The sequence below is a fragment of the Athalia rosae genome, chromosome 3, assembly GCF_917208135.1.
Source record: "Athalia rosae chromosome 3, iyAthRosa1.1, whole genome shotgun sequence".
Lineage (NCBI taxonomy): Eukaryota > Metazoa > Arthropoda > Insecta > Hymenoptera > Athaliidae > Athalia > Athalia rosae.
The window spans coordinates 2,332,293-2,352,743 of record NC_064028.1 but is presented as its reverse complement, the minus strand read 5'-3'; the positions used below and the strand labels follow the sequence as shown (position 1 = coordinate 2,352,743).

Genomic DNA, 20,451 nt, shown 5'->3' with positions numbered 1-20,451 from the left:
CAGCTGACTGTAGGAAATAATAATGTTCTCGGAACAAACAACTCTGCAAAATTGTATGGTGGATTTTCTGTCATCGGGTACAACAGAAAAAATCGTGGAATAAAAAAGAAGTGTTACTACTAATTAAAAACAGCTTGCTCGACTTTGCAGGAAAGGTAAACGTCAGGTAAATAAAGATTCTGATAGGTATGTATACCATTATATTAGTACAATATTTAAGCAGTTACTACTATGTGTGATAAAATTAATTAAATATATCCATTATTGCAGTATGTGGATATGAAGTTGGATGTCGCATACCACATAACGATTCTACCAATTTTGCCACAATATTCATTTCTCTGCAGCTTAGACAGATACGATTTCAAAAAATAGCGCCTCGGTCAGGAGGTCAACATCCGGTGATCATTATATCAGTTCAGCGATCCAACTACCGATGGCTCTGTCTGAAAAAAGTTTGAAAAAAAATAATTGAATCACGACCGTTCAACTTCTCATGGTTCTGAAATCGCTACATCGTTGTTCTGAAGCTGTGCACACGCATGAAATATCCGGTAATTGTTTTTCATTAATTCACATGTAACTTTAAACTGTTACGAACTTCACTTTAAAATTACAAGTTTACAATGTCCTTGAGTATCCGCGCGTTCACCCTTCCCGCAGTTGGCTGGCGCTTGGATAATGAAACGCGTATCGATCTTCGGACTCGTACTATCTGGATCCGGTGGTACGGTCGATTTCTCGTTTGGATCTTTTGGTTGCCCATTTTCATCCCCATTCAACGTCTCGCGGTTTATGAGTTCGTTGCTATTGTTTGAGGCGCTAATTATTGATAGTAATTTATTGTACTCTTCCGCAGGCTCCATTCTGACTGGAACGAAGTCGGCGTCATCATTCTTCGGAAACAAGAAGTCTTGTGCTTGAGCCTGCTGCCGTTCAATCCGCTCTCCGGGATCAATTTGCGGTATCGGTCTTGCTTCGTAATTTTGAAAAGCGGAAGGAATTTCGGCTTCCTCTATCTCGGCAGAGGATGCTTCAGGTAAATACTTCAATGGTTGGTAAAAAAAGGCGGCAGCGTCTGCCCTTGAATTTTCATCCAGGGGATCGAAATTCATTGGAAAATTATCAGAGAGATGTCGGTACGGTATACTCTTCCCGACCACCGCATTATAATTGAACAGTAACACTTGGAGGATAACGAGGAACATGATTTTTCTTAAGATTTGAAAACTTTGCTTAGTGATTGAAGAACCGGTTTCTACTGCACGTGAACGAGCGGTTAGCCTCGCTTAATTAATGCCAACTGCCTCAGAAGTGATCCTATTTTATTCAAAATGAGACGATTTTATCTCAACTGAGATCTGGTGGTTTACAAAGCCGCAGATTAATGCTTTGTAAAATTAAATCTTTATTCGCCATAAACAGCTTCCGTGGAAACTAATTACCGTACCACGATATATGGGTATGTATGTTTGTTTCAAACTTTCAAAGAACTACTCGAGATATCGTACCCTTTTCTTGATTAACTGAGTCCCCCTCTTTGATTTCCGGCGAGATAAATCGCGTAAAGTGCTAAACTAGGTGAATAACTCGGCAAAAGTTTCGTGAAAAAATCTTGACGCAATTGCTTCTGAGAATCCATTCAATTTTTAAATCACTCCTGGGGATTATCACGCGATACCTCGGACGCCCGAAGGTCCACCGTTTAGAAATACGTGATTGAATTCACGCAGAAGCCGATTTCGAAGTAACGTACTTTTTTACTCTTATCAATATTAATTCTACCGATTACGAACCCCTCCTCCTTGTCCTCCAGAGCAGTGCCATCACCTAATCGCGCTGGGAGGGGAGCAATAATTTGCGATTGTAAGCCGAGCCGGCCCAGTCCGGCATTTTTCCCTTATTATCCACCGACTTATCCTGATGATGAATTTTTTCGTTTTCCCGCTGCGCCGAGGCGAATACCAAGGACGTGGGTGGCACCTGCGGATCGTCAAAGTGTCCAAACTTCCAAGAGATGCGACGTTTCTTAGCCGGAGGTTCCGTACTCGTAACTGTGGCGGGATTAGCGGCATAATTATTTTGGCCGTGGCCCGAGGATATCAGGGTATTGCGCCCATGGAAACCATATGAATGATGGTGAATCGATCCAGATGAACCCGTGAAATCGTCTGATGATCCATGGGAAGATTCATGGAAAGATCCATGGGAGCTGATGTGCGATCCCCCATGACTACTGCCACCGTGAAAGCCTCCTCCATGGCTACTGTGGCTACCACCGTGCCCGCCGTGCCCGCCGTGCCCACCGTGCCCACCTCGTTATTGAATTTGAATTTATCGATTATTTTGGCTAAACATTATATCGATTGGTTTTCAAGTTGAAATCATACCTTTAGCACTGGTTAATTCCGCCGAAATCAAGACGCAAAACAGACTTAGCAACCCCAAGCGAAATATACGCATGGTACGACGACGCGAAAACTCCGGCATTCTTACTAGTAACGATACTTGTAACTCAATGCGGCACGGTTATGATTTATTTACCGAGAATCGCCAAGAGAAAACTGATAAAAATTACTCTCGCCACGTTACGACCCGGAGTCTTAATCGGCGACCGCAAGCAAGGTCGAAAATAGGGGCACGATTATTCTTGCTATCATTTCACCTAATTAATATTGTAACCAGAAATTCTACATTTCATGCGTGTGTGCAGCGTTTGTTACACTTGAACGGATATCGCAGAACTAATTAGTTTGTATATTTAAATTTTCAACATTGTCATCCATTTTTGTGCAGTTTGTACCAAAGGATATTCCAGTCGGACTCACCCAAGGACTAATTGAGAGCTATTAGAAAAGAAGCATCAGTCTGCATACACCAGAAGAATCTCTTCTCTGCCCCGGTGGACAGGCTTTGATGGGAGCGTCGATGATGTTCATCGTTTTTGTTGAAAATTTGAATAGAGGTGGTTTTCCTGTTGGTGAATCACCGGGATCCTGACCCTCGTTGGGTTCCTCGCCCTCAGGAACAACTGATTCCTCATCTTCCGCTGTGCCTTTGGTGGTTTCTTCGACTTCTGCAATCTGTTGCCCAACTTCAACTTCTGCAGCCTGTTGCCCACCTTCAACTTCCGCAGCCTGTTGCCCATCTTCAACGGTGAGTTGATCAGCTTCATCCTGACAGTTTGCGGGTGCAAGAAGTAAAATGAGGAAAGATGCGAGGAGCACCGCGAGAAAATTAATCTCTAATATCTTCATATCTTTCTCCAACAGATCTGAACGGTTTCCTAATTCTCGTCTAAACTGTATCTATGCTTTTCAGGATCGAGACTAACAACTCCAAAGCTTCTCCTGGACGTTTTATAGAAATTCCACGTGATGGAGCAAATGGTGTCCCCCCAGCCTCACTCATACTCTGGTATGTATGTACGTACATTATAGGTATATTATTGGATAATCTTGAGGCAATACGTTGGCGATCGCGCTTGTTCTTGAGGAACTTTGTTTGACGGAGTGGAGAGATCGGAAACTTGGTACATAGCGACGTTTCGTTTGTTTAACAAAGGCGTGATAATATAAGACGATTTACAACAAGCAGATGCTGCGGGTAAATAAACGGCCACGGTCGCCACTCTCATGGACGAAGGTTTTTTTGTTAACATTTAGCAAATTTGCTGAAATTTACACCTTCTATGGCCTCTGTAGCCATTCGTTGCGATTAATTACCCAGTTTTCGGAATTGTATAATTATTATAATGACATGAGGACTGAACGAGGATCGGGTCGATAGAATAAACTTGTCACCTAGGCAAGCTTCTGCAATTTATTCAACGGATAATTGTTTTATTTTGTGTAAATTTATAATGTCGATGAAAAAAAAGATAATCAGTAGTCTTATATTCTATATTCATGATCGATTCTAAAGCCGCAATTATTATTTTCAATTTCTGCAGTAGCTTATAATCTTATCGTGCGATAATCAATGAAGGTGGGACGCTGCATTCTTATCGTAATGAAAGGTGTTACTCATTTTTTTTGACCATCACAAGATGTGACTAATGCCGGTGGCGTCGTTATTTTATTACCAATAAAAATTGTGAGAAATGCGATTACAGAAGCGTTCGGGATTCCTCAAGAGTTCATTACAGGATCTATTGATCAGGTTTCACACCTCGCTCCTGACGTCTCATGAATATGTAAAATACTTAAAATTAAAAGCTGCAACTGTTTTACGCATAAAATATAAATGTATAATAGTATAAAAAAATATCATTAGCAGCTTACACTACTTCGCGCCGACTAAATGACGTTGACGTTTGAAATTTCACAATTTAACATTCGAAAATTTTCAACAACGAAAAGGATATAAAAATCACTCGTAAACGCCTCTCCGTCTTCCGCTCTCGTCCATTTTGGTGCTGCCTAGGCCGTTTGTTTTCTTTTTATAAGCCGGCGAGGGTCTATCAAAAGTTTGTATGATGTGTCGTTTACTTCGACTCTTCGCTTCTACTTCAGTTACATTTTGGTTTTCACTGATTCGACTTTCCTCGTCTGTTGTGGCTGTCTCTGCAGTATCCTTGGACTTGTTCTTTGAGGTCATTTCTCTTGTTTTGATGCGTACAGCTTATTATCACCCGACTTTTTTCCTCCAGAAATTTTTACCAACCGACCGACTGACTGACTTGGAGTGTTCATTGGGGACCAGAGAGACGTTTACTTATAGGTATATAAAACGCCGATACGTCACCATATATTAATTATTATACAAGCTACACAAACCGTAAGACACACCTACCCACGTACTGATACGAACGTAGTGGTAAGAAAAAATTTTATGAGTTTACATTTATCGGTAAACAATCTTTTGTAGCGGCCGTGCAGGGCTTATTCGAAGAAGATCGTGATATCGGAGGCGCGAAAGATAAAAGCTAGGCATTTCATTTGGATTTTACACGCCACTCGATATACCGTCATGTGTGCTGAATATGGCGCGTAGGAAGTTCAGCTATTAATAAATAATAAAGCGCGACGCACTGTAATTTCTATTTTCTCACGGTACATCTGGAACTGATTACCTAGCCTTGAACTTTGATTTCTCTGATTACTTCAGGATTCGGCGGAGCTTCCCGTTGGCGTCACGCCGGAAATCACTCGAAGAGGATTCTCGCAGTGGTGCCGATATGATGTTCCTCTTCCCTCTGGACTTTGCTTCACCCCCAGCGCCATCCCCTGCAGCATCGATTTCGTCCTGCAAGGTGGCAGGCTTCGTCCCAGCCGTTGCAGTTGCCTCTCCAGGTCCACCTTGCCCCGGCGAAGTCTTTCCTTCCGCATCTTTCGACTCTCCGGCTCCCATCTTGTCCGCAGACTGCACCGATCACGACGAGGTATATCGACTCGACTACTATTGTATTTATAGTCGGTTAGTAATTCTGCAGTTTTAGCTTTTCGTTTTCTTTCTACCTCACTGCTTTACAATTCCCGCACGTGCGGAGACTACGTATCCCAATTTCCTACGTCACCCCGATGAACGATCCTGCAGCACGTATCGAAGGTTCGACTCTCACGAGAGCAGTGATTAGGATGCTTATTTACTCTCTGTAGTTAAATGGTTAAATGGACGACTAATTGGAGATACGATACATCTCCTCTTCGAAGAGTGTGCGTATTTGCGATCGACCATCTCCGATTGGTTCACCTTTGGTTTTGGAATGCGGCAGAACCAGTATACCGACTTCAGTTTGTAATCTATGATAGCTACATATTTGGTTCTTTGATATTTCCATCGGCGCCCACCTCTTCGAATTATCAGCATGCTAATCTGTCGCTTAGGTTCGACTAGTTTTTAGATAAGTGACATAATAAGGCCGTTAACGGTTCATCTTTTTCATTATGCGCAGACGAACGTTATCCAGATAATCATAACTTAAAAACAAGACTTTATTTATCTTAAGGAGATTGGTTTTTTAAACGTAAGTAAATTATGTTCGTTGTTTCTTTCCTTCTATTTATTCTTTATTAATTTTCTGCTTTTCAAACTTTGCGTACTTCTAGAACTAAAAGATAAATTTGCACCGGGTAAACTGTTTAAAACATTCCTTATAAATAACATATTGGAATTTCGGAAATCCCGATTAACTTCATGCTATATTTATTCTACACATTATGTAAACACAAATGACGCACCGTACCATTGAATTCTATGCCTACGCGTAATTCGTTGTCACGATTTCTAACTTTGCGCGGCTAATTTACACGTTCATCAAATTTCCAGTGAATGGTCGCAGACGCAATTCCATCGAGAATTGGGAAGAGGATCGGGATGAATCGCTAGTAGAGCTCGGAAGAGAAAAGTCAGCTTCTTTCAATTCTGATTGTCGATCGGTTTTTTGTACAGGAATATCGGACGACATCTTCCATTGGCATCTACTCGACGGCCATGTCCGCAAGGAAACCGAAAGAAGCTGCTCATCGGAAATAAGGACCACGATCTTATGGGCGCGCGACTCTCCGACTTCGTTGCTTCGGCGCCTGTGAATGCAAGTTTTTTATTATTCGCTACGGAGGATTCGGTATGAAATTGATTTGTACTCATTTTTTTTTTTTTTCAATCTTTTCAAACGTCATACCGTGTTCGATAAACTGTTCGACGTCGGTGTCGATGTAATCTTTGGTGGCGATAAATCCGGATTGGTAGGGGTGATACAGGGCTGGTTCCTCAAGAATCGCTTTCCCGGTACTCCCAAGACATATTGAAGCCGCAACGACCACAAAAATTGTTGCAGATCGCATCTCAAGCCACGACGCGGTTCCAACGATGCTCCAGCCACGCTAGAATTACTTCGAATGTCCAGGCGGATGACTGCGGGATTCCCTTGTCGTTGGATGCGCGAAGAAACGGATGAAGGTACTTATGTGTATTAAGCACAGCTTTGCTTTCGTATGACACGACGAGGAGATTCTGAACGTCTGCATTCAAATTTCTCCGTATATATTGTGTGGCAATGACGTATGTAGTAGCAGCTGGCCGTATATAGCGTAGTGTAAACGTTCGATTGTGAGAGAATTTCTTAAGGATTTGATCTATCGTTATGGGACTCCCTAAAGTAATTACCGCAAAAACGGTCTACAGGATGTTAACAGATAAACTTATGACGTCAAGACGAAATATAAGAGTAAAAAGCGACGCTCACTTCGACTCTCGGTTACCCAGAAAATTACCGTCAACCCAAACGAATACCCAAATGTTTACCTAAATATAAAGTTAAATAAATCACGAATGCCAAATTTGGACCAGAGCCGTTTCGCAATGGTATTGATACAACTTTCGCGCGAGTATGTAGGTCAGATTCAGATTATTGTTGACATCGCCTTATGTATTCTGAATATTTATATTGTTAGTTCCCGGCAATGACTAACCACGATCATCTCAAGATCAGGTTGTTGTTACATTTCTCTTTATATTCCCCCCCCCCCCCCCCCCCCCCCCCCTTCTTTCACCGACCAGCGTTACTTTATCACTGCACAACGTGAGTAGGAATAAAAATTAAGATTAATTATGGTAACGATGATGTCAGTTGAATCGAGAGCGAATCTGTCTGGTATTCCTAGACATGCCTGGATACATATTACCAGAATGAAGGAAACTCCAGGATTTTTATGCAGACGAGAGAGGAAGATGAACATAGAGTTCACAACAATGGAATCTGTGGAAACAATTCTACGCCGATCGCGTTACTTTTATTTAATTTATTTTTTCAGATTGACTTTAACATTCAGAAACAAGCAAAATTGATCATTCGCTAACCTATTGAACCCCGTTTGATTTCAGATAAAATTATTACAAGTGCCTAATCGAAGTCGACGCGTTTATTATGCGTTCCGAAGATTTTCAAAATGTTGTGAGATACCAACGATGATCGGCTGAAAGAAAATTAAAATAGGCTGACAGATGGGGATACAACATTCTAAGAGGTATGACACGTTAATATTTTCAAATATTTTTCATTCTTTATATTTCCATTGAAGCGGTTTACATAGAACAAATATCTCCGACGGGATTGAAAATAATATAACATATCATATAAATATAAAAAGTAAAAAATTGGAGACACATTAAATAAATTAACTCGGTCCACGATGGATTTCGCTACTCAAACTTCGAAGGGCGATGCTTAATGTCTGCCTGGCGTTTACCTGTATACCCGTAGCTGGGATTGAGGATATTTCCCTGAGGCATATTGGTCCTAGATTTGAAGGATTGCATCATACGTTGATCGTGCACCGATTTTTGCTGAGGTTGATGCTGCTGAATTCCGGGGACATTTTGCACGACCTGTTGATGTCCTTGTTCATTGAATTCAACTTGCTTCTGAGTTCCTTGATCTTGCGTTACTTGTGCCATGTTCTTATCTTTGATCTGTTGGTGGTCCATAGCCAGCTCCTTTGCTTCCCCTTGCGATCCTTGATTTTGTGAGGTAAGCTGACTCGACTGAGATTGCTGAGCGTTTTCCCCCGCCTGTGGTCCTGTCTGCATTCCCTTTGTTGAAATGTTTGGAATCTGGCCTGGATTCACCATCGGTGCCGTAATCCCCTGGGAATTCTCCGCCGCTCGACCCTGTCCACTGACAAGTGCGAAGCCATCCTTATTACTTTGAAGTTGTTGATAATTGATGCCCTCAGGTGCGTAGGATTCGTACTGGGCGTTTTTCACGTAAGAACTGTCTTGTCCGCCGTAAGGCTGGAGATGAAAGAGAATAGCGATAAATTTATTAAATTCTTATTTCGCATTTCTTTTAGATTTTCAATTCTAAAGATCTTGTTATTCGCTCACCGTGTACAACGCTTGTTTTCCCGAGATAGCCGGCTGATAAATGAACTGCGACGGTTCCGTTCCTCCAGTACCAGAGATTAGGGTCCTGAAGTTAGGATAATTACTCTGACTGTTGGTAGCCGCTGCATAGGCTGCAGGTGACAACGGAATCACCGTTGGATTGCACTGGATGAGTAGTGGCTTGTCGAACTGGTTTTGTCCTGGATTGTGGGGTGTTGGTGGTTGTGGCATAATTCCCGTTGGACGGTTCTGTTGATCCAGCTGTTGATTATATTGAGGCAACTGATTTGGTTGTTGATTATGTTGAGACGGCTGATTGGCTTGTTGATTAAATTGAGGGGACTGATTCGATAGTGGATTAATTTGAGGCTGATTCGATTGTGGATTATTTTGATTTGGCCGCGTTCCCTGTCTCGTGTATATCAGATCCAGGGGGTTTTGGTATAATCCGTTGCTACTTAACTGCTGTAATCCCGAGAATGAACGCATTTCATCCTCAATGTTTTTATACCCATCGTAATCCATAGCTGATTTCGGCCTAGTCCCGTATCCACCTGACGGAATGGTTGACCATGGACTCGGGATTGGATTAGAGCCGTGATTGGAATTGCAATTGGGATCTTTGACGAATATAATTTGCGTTTGGGGAACGGGCTGCGGATACCACGGCGGTAACGTCGGAGGCTGTGGGGGATAATATGGAGGAAATATTTGCGGTTGAGAAATGATTCCTATGGGTTCGTAGATCGGCTGTGGAGGAGGAGGTTCAGGATGAGGATGAGGATTAGGAGTATCAGGAGGTGGTAAAATAATCGTTGGAAGATGTGGAGGAATCGGCTGCTGGATATCGCTTTTCGCAGGATCGCAGGCTACGATGGTTGGCTCGTCGTCTCCAGATTTGATTTCCACGCAAAATGTTGTTGTTGGTGATTTTTTGTCACGCAGTAAATCTTCACCGACGTCTTCGGAGATCTTGGCGAGATCATCAGCTTCCGCTATAGAGCGCAATTTCTTCGCATCTTCCTTCTTTTCAATCGCTGCGGAATACACGACGGCGACGAGGCCGAGGCACAGCAATATTCCAACACTCGGTAACTTCATCGCTGATCAATTCCTATTCACGGTGAATTTTTATCCAACGGAACCGACGACGACTCAGTCAACTCTGATACAATTCCTTAGAATTCAAGTAGCTTATATATCGTTTATGCATAAAATGGGAATCATGTGGAAGTTATCGGATACCACCAACTCGGTAATCGCTGACTCTGAAAAACGCCAACGCCTTTGCAGGTGGATGGAAACTGTTGCAATGTCGAACCTGCGAAATATTTCTGTTTATAGCGAATTCCTGAAGCCTTTCGTAAGACCGCGAATTGCAGGCGAGGACTCTTTACGCTGTAGAATCAAAAAGCAATTCAGCAAGATTTAATTCAATCCACTCTACATTTGATTTAATTTATCGTTGCGATGAGAGACAATTTTTCTTCTACCTCTAGAGATGACTTCCGGAGGCTATAAACATTCAAGGGATAGTGGATGGATAATCTCGATCTTCTTGCTTAATCGTACGATTTTTCTTCCTATTTCAAAATTGTCATAATCGTCAGACATTGAAAATTCTTCAACGTCACAGCGCGAACGTCACAATATAGAATCTTATCGCCCGTAACGACGTCGTTTGCTGACGATCAGCATTTTTTATTACTGCTCCATATTCCCTGCATCGTGTAAAGATATTTACAAAAATTCTTTTGTGAATTTTTTACGTAGAAATATTCCATATCGTGATAAAATAATATTTTTTTTTTCCATTGACGAAGTGAATATAGGAAATGGAATTTCAAAAATAAATGATATATTCAACGTAGCAATACAATCTCATTGCAAATCTTCTATTTACAGATCACGTATACAAAATTACTATGCTATCCCTATATGGACTTATTCTGATGAATTTTTTTCTTCAGTATTTACACTACACGATCGTCGTCATCGGGGCTTCGGACGTCGTTACGTGGATTAGAGTCTCTGAGGATGTTGAAGATCTGTTGACGTCATCTGTCGTAGCGATATTTGAGTCCTCTTCGACTCTCACCGTCTCGGTGGTATCCTTCGTAGTCGTCAGGCCGATCGTTCGAACTTCCGTCAAATCGTTCGTTTCGGGCTTTGAATTATCCCCGAAATCATTTTCATTCAGTTCGTCCTCTGTACCGATTTTCGACAAAACTATATCCCCTTCCCGGACGATACTTTCGTCGCCTAATTCTAGACTGGGTGATTGCAGTTGTTCATCGCGCATCGAAAGTTTGTCCATGCGCTCCAGCATCTTCGGGATATTCATCCGATCACGGATAGAGCCATACGAATTCGGACCACGTCTTACCTCTGCCGCAGGTCTGCGAACTACGTTCGCAGGTTCTAAAGCTTCGCGATCGAAGGGTAAAACCGACCTTCTGACCTCCTGCATTTCCGGCAGTTTTTCAATTCTGGATCTACGCTTCTCTGCGACGGTCTTTATGGCGGTCCTCACAATTTCCTCAACTTCTTTCTCGGTGAACATCCGGCTGGGATACCCTTCAACTTTTTTCATGGAAATCGGAAATGTTGTAAATTCCTCACCTGACACGATGTCCTCGTTGTAGTCGTCACTGTGCAAGTCTGTAGTATCCGTACCGTCGAAAGGACGAACAACGTACATAAGTGTCTCTGAAGGATCTACCGCCTGCAGATCCCCGGTAGAGATCAACTCGTCCATTGGTTCGGCACTCAATCCATCGTCGATCGTTTCCGCATCGCCAATTTCGGATGATAATTTAAATTGGGACGGTTCTCCACTGCGCGCGTAACGTCGTTGATAGCCATAAATTTCCCCAGAGGAATCTCGGCCGTTGTACGATTCTGGAAAATATTGCGGCTGAAATCGTCGATCGATGCTGCAGGAAGGGCAAAATGACGGATCTTCTCCTGGATAATATTGAGCGTTATCTCGAAAACGATGACCCGGATGACCGTGTAGATGATGGTGATGATTGTAATTGCCGTAAGGATGTCTGTGAGAATGATGACGATGATCTTGGCAATTGCGACATCCTTGATTGTAAGAACGTTGTTGGCCGTAGATCGTCTCGGTAGTAATTTGGGGTGCTGGAGCTGCTTCCAGAGCTACAGCGAGACCGATGACGTAGAAAATCAGAGCGTTTATCGACATGATCGCTTTTCACTTTTAACAGGCGAACGAGATTCGCCTGACAATTTATACCGGGCAAATCGATGCCAGCTCATCATTTGTGAAATAGTTATATAAAATTATTTATGTTATATTTTTTGAAAACAATGTTTATTTATCAATTCGAGTAATGGGTCATGAATTGTTGCGTAGCTTTGTGAATTCGCCGCGTTGTTTATAAGTGAATAATTTATTGATCTGAATTGCTAAACCAGGCTGGTATATTTTTTGAATTTCAGGCAAGCCGCTGGCGACGAGATCATATCTCAAAAATCCCTGTTGGCTGTAAAAGAGAGCATAACTTTCCTGAAACAACGTGAGTCCGTTTTCGAGCAATTCATCTTCGGCATAAGAATTGAAATCTCTTATATTTTTAACGCAGATGCTCGCGAAGAGGGTTTATTTCGACGAGGCGGGCGGCGAGCGTTGCGGCGTCAAATACTCTCGGCATTGACTAAGGGGGAAATTCCGCTGTTGAAAAATATCGGGGATGCTGCGCTCGAGTGTGCGGCAGCCCTGCAACTTTTTTTAATAAGATTAAAATTGCCAGTCATGCCGCAACATGTGCAGCAATTAATACTCGGTAATAATGATCACAATTCATGGCATGACACACGCGTCATCATATACACACATATAATAAGTGTACGAATTGCTATTTATTCGCTGGATCAGCGACGTAATCCTTTTTACTTTGCTGAATAATCGAAGGATTGCAAAACTGTTCAGCAATAAATTGCTCGTACGAATTTAATTTAATCATCGAAATTTTTTTCAGCTGACAATCCCGGCGTCTCTCCTCTGATCGTTGCTCGCGATGCCTTGGGATTAATTCGTCAAGATGTGAACGGACGTCACGGCGAACTTTTGAGCCATCTTCTCGGATTATTGAGACACTTGACATTGGCTGCCCCGCCTTCGGAATGCTCGGAATTGCAGGGATCGCCGCTTCCAGTCGCATTATTGCCGGTTTTTTTTACACTGGCGGTAATTCATCCGGCTCACTCCCTCTCTCGCTTTGTCTCTCTCTCTCTTATCTTAAGTTTTGGAATCAGTCGATATCTTGGATGAATTTCAGCCGGCAGATTTGATAAAATGGCGTCAGATAGCTGTTCGTTTTAGCGAATTGATAACCGAGGCTCCTGCTCATCTTCAGCTCACCGAAAGCGATACTTCCTACCCGACGAGAGATCCTTCTATATCATCAGATGTAAGAAACAGTTCTTTGTCCTCGTTTTTATGAGAGAAATTTTCAACATTTATTAATTACTAGGAATCCGAGCATTCGGATACCTCACCTCGTCAGCAGATTCTTGGATTTCGAGATCTGTCGCCTATTTATTCCGTGATTGGGATTGCGAACGATGAGCGCGACGCCGGTAAGCTACATTGCGATCAATGAAGTATAAATGAGCGACATGAGCGTTTGTTCGAAATTTTATTTCCAGGTCAACTTGGAGAGGTTGCACGAGTTTTAGCTGCTCCATTGCATCAAACACCTGTTGGTAGACTTCATCCGGCAATGTTACAATCGCAATCGGTGCGATTGTAATTTTCTCTAACAATCTATTGGATCTATTGGATTTGAATGGTATTCGTAATGTAAGTATAATTGAAATACTTTATAATTTTTTCACATATCAATGTATACATAACATAAAGAGATATGTTTCATAAATAATTATAAATGTGCGTAACAATTATCGAGCCTCTTTTAGGCTATTGGAATATTTAAATATTGTCGATCAGGATTCATTATTCAGCATTTCGTGCGCATGGTATTTCATTTGAACGAAAAGTGAACGATAAATAACATTGCGCATACTCGTACACTTATAGCTGTATAATATTACAAATAGGCGCCTGTATTATAGGTACACATACATACATATATAAAATATGATAATCATTTGTGTATACCTATAGGTATGTGCGGGTGTTTTAGAATAATTGTCACGATCGCGGATGTCGCAACATGACTGTTCAAACCAGATTCGAAAGTTCTAAATCGTGCGTAAATTACTAAACAACTAACGGTATAATTAAACACACTTAGAATTATATTGCATATGTATGATGATCATGACAACGACAATGATATTGATAATGGTGATAATACTGCGTGCTGATCTCGATTTGGTATTATTTTTTTTTTCTCAGTTTTTACTAAACGCTCTATGCAGCCCCTGATATATTTGTCATTCGAGAAACCTTTGATTATCGCCAAAATCTGATCTAAATTCGATTGATTCTTAAGATACTTTGAATATATAACAACGATATGCGATTGTTAATATTTATAAATTCGTTAGAAAAATAATTATGTACATTTTATGAATTCACTATACATATTATGTTATACCAATATGGGTATTACTATAATGTATTCTGGGTCATTGTAGCGTAGAATTCCATCAATTATTCAATCTTTCATGGTGCGTGTCTGCATATATATAATAGTTACACATAATATTTTTATTTGTAGGCATGCGTGACCCTAGCCCAATAAGGGGCAACTTGGAAATCTGGGTGCCGATCATAGCAACAGCAACATTAAAGCTTAGCGCGGGGATATTGCAGGGGATTCTTAGAGGCCTCCAGAAGTTCATGCCACCATTGTGCCCTCTGCATTCCTCCTTGGTTACATTTGAATGAAGCCTCAAGATGTTCGTATACCTTTCCGTCAGCATTGCCAAGAACCGAATTCAAAACAAAATCAGGCGGTGCCAGTGCATCTGCAATTCCTATTGCTTCTGGTTTCAACTGTTCGCACAGAACCAGGATGGCTTCTCTCAACAGATCTGCCATTCTCGGCCCCTCGCAGTAACCACCTGTAACGTAAGGGTATTTAAATTTTTTATAGATGATGTTCTCAGTTAATGGTATAGGAATTGAAATTGAATAGATGTATACCTTGGTAAAGCGTAGCCAAATGCTTCTCCAGACACGACAGTGAATACAATAAAAGTAGCTTCTCTAAAACGATTTCCAAGCTTCGATTCTCAGGTGTAGAAGGAACCAAACGTCGGATTCTTATCATGCAATACTTTTGCACTATCATCTATAAAGACATAATTAAACATGTTAGATTGACTCTAAATTTTACATCTATTTATAGCAACAATATATTTTCGCAGGTGTTACCTCTCCATAGACTCTGGAAAGAATTGCTGCCCGGTAAACCTGTGCCTTGTTACGTGCAGAAAAATTATCTAGTCCACTCTGAACTCCTTCGTTGATCCGCTGCTGTGTTTGGATGGCCAGCCAGCACAACAGCCACTCGTTAGTTTCTTTAACGACTGATGCCAAAAAAAGGTTTCTCATTTTTCAAATCAAAATCCAATGTAACAAAATAATTATCACAGAGTCCAGGGCAGTGGTCAACTCTGGGTTTAAGATCTACATACATTTGTTTGACATGACGTCAGCAACGTTTCTCCCCTGGAATTTCCTCTTCAATATCAGTGGTCCGCTTGCCAGGAAATCGACCGATCCCAGTGGGCTCGACAATGGACCACCACCTTGCACCTCTGCCCATTGACGTAAAATCCAGTTGCTCGTTTGCTGCGGCAGAACATTATTGTCACCTTCGTAGGTGACTGTGGGCTCGTGATTGACACCAAGCTCACCCAAATTTGAAGCTGAAAAAATCCATCAACAACGAAGATCAACGTCAAGCTGGGTGTAATTACGATCAAGAGGTGTAACTCATACCTTTGAGGTAGCCATGACCACCACAGGCTTCTCGGCACTCTTTTATTGCATCTCGACAAGTCCAGGTAATTAAAGGCTTTATTGCTGAGACGATAGAGTGAATTTCCGATACAATTTGACTCTATGAATACAAAAAATTAAACCGTTGAACGAAACGAAACACTTTTAGTTAAGGTATTTCTTTTTTTCATTTATACTCACAAGATCGGGTATGTTTTCCCCTTCCATAGATTTTTGGACATTTTCTAGATAAACTTGACTGAACTCTGACATGAAACATCTGAGAACTATTGCTGCCGCGAGGTGAGGGAAAAGTCGCCATCGCTGAAAGAGATAGTACACGTATGTAAGTATAACTGGTCATACGAGTATTAGCAAACTAGGGTGCTGTAAGATCGGTAAACCGATACTCCCGTTTCCGTGAGCGGTAATGCAATATCATCACGTCACACAAATAAAAGTATAGAGGCACAGAGATGGATGAAACTTACGTGAAGTTCGTACTCAATCAAAGGAGTTTCTTCTCCAGTTGCCACAGAATTGGAACTTCCGAACTGTTTCCTAACACCGGCGTATCTCACCGCTATGACAATCGCAGCTCCGAGCGTATTTGTACTTTCCTGACAGATGCCTATTCGTCCCGCAGATAAATTTTCAAGGGCCGCTCCTGTGAGCAGATAAATTATTGGAGACCGTGTTTGTTGTTGTACGAGAAGTTTTTTTTTTCGCCTTTAATTACCGATGATCTTCTGCGGGTCTGAAAATGAGCTTTCGTATTCACCCTCCGGAGTAACGTCCCCTGTTCTGTTCAATAAGCTTTCTCGCGGTATTCGGTAATTGTTGAACATGAGGAAACTGGAAGAAAAATCTCATTCAGTCGTAATTTTTGAAGAATCCATCTGCGGATAGGGCAAAGAATTTTCAGTTATCTTTACACACCCGTTATCAATTCCGTTTAGTCCCATTTTTTCTCCCATATCACCGACTATGATACCAGGGTACGGTCGATAAGTTTTTGGATCTCTAATCGGTACGATAAACGCGTGCAATCCATGGCATTCGTTGAGTGTGACCAATTGAGCAAAGACAATCGCGACAAGACAAGTTTTACCTGTATAAAATGAAAGGAGATAATTGAAGACACGCAAATTTTCGAAATAGCGTCATTTTATGCGACGAACCTAAATTCCCTATCCAGCATTTAGCAGCCTGAAAGTCTGGCGTGTGAAGTACAAATTGTTGTGTTTCTGGATCATAAGTCGCAGTCGTCCTCATCATTTTTGTATTGCTACCATGCGCTACCTCAGTTAATGCATAGCATCCTAGCATCTAAAACAAATTTTGCTGTTGTAGCGAGCATCGACTGTGGCAATAAATCTATTTTCACCTGCTTGTTCCAGACCGCATGGAACATGGAAACATGACGTTCCGTCCCCAGACTCAATATGGTATTTCCGAACAGGTAAACTCCGATGGCTATTTTTACCGATAAAGACGGGCTGACTATTGCGGTAGCTTCGTTCAACACCATCAAATAACCTGTCTAGATATAAACCAGATATTTAGTCCACAGAAAGAGATTCTCATCAATCGAACTTCGCAGCATTACGACGATTCATACCTTGGCTTTATATCTCATTTGACTAACGTTCGGTGGCAATAAATTTGCATGATTGAGCCGAACCGATTGCTTGGCGACTCTTCTTTTCTGCTCATCCACACTTGGCGTTTCTCGGAGAGGGTGAAATTCTGGGTCCGCCTCCATCGCCTCCCATACTCTCATCTACAAGGTTTGTCGGTGAAGTCTATTAATGGTATCGCTATTCGCAGATAAGATAAACATCCGCTCCAAATGTCATTTCATACATAACGAATTAATTTATACCTTTATTTTAAGGACATCTGGATCTTCTATAATGATTCTAAGTCGTTTCCAACAGAATGACGCGGACTCCCGGTATTTCGCCAATGCACCGGTACGCGGAACGTCCCCGACCCAGTCCAGGTCGTTGTTGAGCACATCGCTCGTCCTCGCCGTAGCCGTCGAAGGCATTTCAAATGGGGTTTTCTCGTATTCGGACTACCTGCGCCCGAAACGGTGAGATCAAAATGAATCCTTGAATCCTTTTTCTAATCGGACTTAGCCCGTCACTTATAACGACATTAATGAATAAGTGATTTGCGATGTTGAGTAAAAAGCAGACCTCGATCCTTGAACTATTCGACAGAAGACTGATTTCCAATCATTAATGATGTTATTAATGAGTGAATAATGAGATCTACTTTGCTACTTTGCATTGCAAAGTAGATCTCGATCCTTGGACCATCCGATATAGAATATTAATTTCAAAACGCATAATCGCGAACGATTGAAATTGATTTTCGTATGCAGTATAGGGATACCTATACATGCGGGATAAAAATGGATCGCCGAGTAGGTACGTACTGGATACCAGGTTTCCTATTAAGTGCGTAGGACTGCTGCATAGACAGAAGGATATTCTTTCTTTTTACATCGTTTAATTTATTGTTTAGTGTTTTCTTTTTCGTTTTATGCAGCGTGAAATGTTTCCCGTTACCACAACCGGACATGGGGCAAAGAGATAACATACGGAGCGATGCAAGAACACTATTATTGGATTATACAGCGGATATATTACATTACGGATAACAACTGTGCATAATGAAGAATATTTATTGCACATAACAGAAGGGAATGTTAGTTTGACAGGAAAGTTCCGTAGATATCAAAATGTCATATCGTCGTATGATACTGTGAGACATTTTGATACTTTAGAAGTAACTATTAACATTAGTAAAAATCAAATACACCCACGATGGTCTCCGCTATTATAGCTACGCATAATCGGCGGATTCATACTTGATAGTGGGGAAAACATTCAGCCTTCAAACGCGTTATCTTTCTTATTTTCGTAACGTATACGTATACCATACGATGGTGTAGACACAACTCTAATTATTGCGCGCGTGTGATCTTTTTTTAAACATGCGGTAATACTCCAGATAAGAAATAATTCGCGCCCTTAATTTACACACGTGCAAAAAAAAAATATGCGGGCAGATGCGAAAAGCTATGACTAAACAGCTGATTACTCAATCGATTCCTTGTAGATTGAGATATTATACGTGTAGCAAAGTAATTGAGCGAACTGTTGTAATTGATTGGTGAAAAATCAAGTAATGACGACGACAGTTTTTCTTGACATAAACAAGGTTAACGAGGGAGTGAGATTATCGGTTCTATCAAATTGAATTATATCAATGTCTTGCAAAAAACAACATGGGATAAGGTGCAACTCAACGAGTGCATTTTTTTCCGCATGGATATTACGTATAGCAAATTCGACTGACCTTGGTGTGCATAGTTTTTTTGAAATCGTTAAATAATTAGAAATTATTTATGGAAATCTATCCTCGTGTGTCAATTTTCATGTCTGTCAGTGTACGTATCGGTTATTAACGCTTCAGACCTCGAGCGCGTTTGGAAAATCAATTTGAAATTATGGTGATTATGATATCATGTGTAAGCAACGGGATAGCATGATAATGTGGTATTATAGTTATAAATGATATAATTTGGCGAACTACCCTGGAGAATGTAATAATTATTCGACAATGCAAGCTATCTGATGCTACACGTGCGTTCGCTATTGAATTTTTTGCAACCACTTTTCATTGTTGCTCACGCCCATCGATCACACGTGTCGGTTGGCATATTGTGACGAGGATTGGAGTTCAAGAGCGTATCGATAGTAGTAACACCCACGATATCTGTGAGGCAATAAAGAATAATCATTTGAAAGATACGTCAACGTGGTGGCGCGATGCTGATCAACTTCAAAATTCCAGGAACGATAAAAATTCACTGATTCGGGCGATGTCAATCGTTATTTTCCCGAAATAAAGCGAAAGCTGAGGGTGTGCGTTATTTATACACAGGAACGATGGATAGCCTCATCGACGGTTTTATGAATTACAAAAATATACATACGCTATTCGAACTCGTACGATACGTCTCTCGGGTGGTCAGGGCTCACGTAATTGAGTCTAATTGAAAAATTATTTCGAGAAAGAACTGGCGGCATAACAGCACTCCTCGTCGAACCGCACCGACCGATCACGTACGACTAACGTTTTTCACACAACTCTCAATTCAAGTGAACAAAACCTACACAACGACGACTACGCGAGAGGACGCACGAGACCTCGACGATCGTACGACGCTTACACCACCATATTCATCGTCGATCTTCCCATTTTTCCCCGTATCCCCGTCCAACGACGCCTAGACGCTTCATTATTTCGGTTGCACGACGCGTTGGACCCTGACATGAAATGAGTTCAACATATTCTATTGTTGAGGGTCTCAATTCGGGTGTCACGACATTCGTGGCCTATTCGCACGACCTCATGTCAATTTAGAAGTATTTAAATACGTGTACACGTACGCTGGATTAGACATATTCTGTTTTAAATTCTCAATCAATTTACCTCACTTCCAGGGGTGAATAAAATATGCCGGACCTGACGAATTCTAGCAGGCGACTAAAATTTCCCACAGCTGACGGCGTGGTGCGAATACCCCAAAGCCGGCCGGCTCGGCACCGCCCACCGAAATCCATTTCGTCGGTTGTTATGAAATACACCATACCATGCTC

At 41.6% G+C, this 20,451-nt stretch overlaps 4 protein-coding genes across 11 annotated transcripts; 1 reads left to right on the top strand and 3 right to left on the bottom strand.

Moving 5' to 3' along the window:
* Window positions 1-187: 187 nt before the first annotated feature.
* Window positions 188-3,347, bottom strand: LOC105685372. Of its 2 annotated transcripts, XM_048651698.1 has the most exons (3): window positions 2,391-2,807; window positions 1,797-2,315; window positions 188-446 (listed from the first exon to the last, which is right to left on the bottom strand). In XM_048651698.1, exons 1-2 carry the CDS (start codon window positions 2,488-2,490, stop codon window positions 1,831-1,833), a joined length of 585 nt encoding a protein of 194 aa, XP_048507655.1. In that variant the 5' UTR covers window positions 2,491-2,807; the 3' UTR covers window positions 188-446; window positions 1,797-1,830. The 2 variants fall into 2 exon arrangements, with proteins under 2 accessions (XP_048507655.1, XP_012254825.2); XM_012399402.3 differs by lacking the exons at window positions 1,797-2,315; window positions 2,391-2,807 and adding an exon at window positions 2,829-3,347.
* LOC105685370 lies at window positions 3,289-7,916 on the top strand. Of its 2 annotated transcripts, XM_012399393.3 has the most exons (4): window positions 3,289-3,417; window positions 6,394-6,568; window positions 6,782-6,903; window positions 7,828-7,916. In XM_012399393.3, the coding sequence occupies exons 1-3, from the start codon at window positions 3,311-3,313 to the stop codon at window positions 6,899-6,901; spliced, it is 402 nt and encodes a 133-aa protein (XP_012254816.2). In that variant the 5' UTR covers window positions 3,289-3,310; the 3' UTR covers window positions 6,902-6,903; window positions 7,828-7,916. The 2 variants fall into 2 exon arrangements, with proteins under 2 accessions (XP_012254816.2, XP_048507656.1); XM_048651699.1 differs by lacking the exon at window positions 7,828-7,916 and having other exon boundaries at window positions 6,394-6,535; window positions 6,782-7,076.
* A 60-nt stretch (window positions 7,917-7,976) lies between these two features.
* On the bottom strand, window positions 7,977-9,930 carry LOC105685368 (RNA-binding protein 33-like). Its single transcript, XM_012399388.2, has 2 exons — window positions 8,830-9,930; window positions 7,977-8,736 (listed from the first exon to the last, which is right to left on the bottom strand). The coding sequence occupies exons 1-2, from the start codon at window positions 9,928-9,930 to the stop codon at window positions 8,146-8,148; spliced, it is 1,692 nt and encodes a 563-aa protein (XP_012254811.2). The 3' UTR covers window positions 7,977-8,145.
* Window positions 9,931-13,665: 3,735 nt separating this feature from the next.
* On the bottom strand, window positions 13,666-20,441 carry LOC105685367 (peroxisomal acyl-coenzyme A oxidase 3). 6 transcript variants are annotated; one of them, XM_048651691.1, is made up of 15 exons: window positions 19,785-20,022; window positions 19,382-19,564; window positions 17,658-17,856; window positions 17,394-17,555; window positions 17,160-17,315; window positions 16,954-17,101; window positions 16,712-16,883; window positions 16,512-16,627; window positions 16,264-16,439; window positions 15,974-16,096; window positions 15,773-15,893; window positions 15,466-15,699; window positions 15,203-15,357; window positions 14,972-15,119; window positions 13,666-14,889 (listed from the first exon to the last, which is right to left on the bottom strand). In XM_048651691.1, the coding sequence occupies exons 3-15, from the start codon at window positions 17,823-17,825 to the stop codon at window positions 14,612-14,614; spliced, it is 2,157 nt and encodes a 718-aa protein (XP_048507648.1). In that variant the 5' UTR covers window positions 17,826-17,856; window positions 19,382-19,564; window positions 19,785-20,022; the 3' UTR covers window positions 13,666-14,611. The 6 variants fall into 6 exon arrangements, with proteins under 6 accessions (XP_048507648.1, XP_020707770.2, XP_020707768.2 ...); XM_020852111.2 differs by lacking the exons at window positions 19,382-19,564; window positions 19,785-20,022 and adding an exon at window positions 20,285-20,441; XM_020852109.2 differs by lacking the exon at window positions 19,382-19,564.
* Window positions 20,442-20,451: the final 10 nt, after the last annotated feature.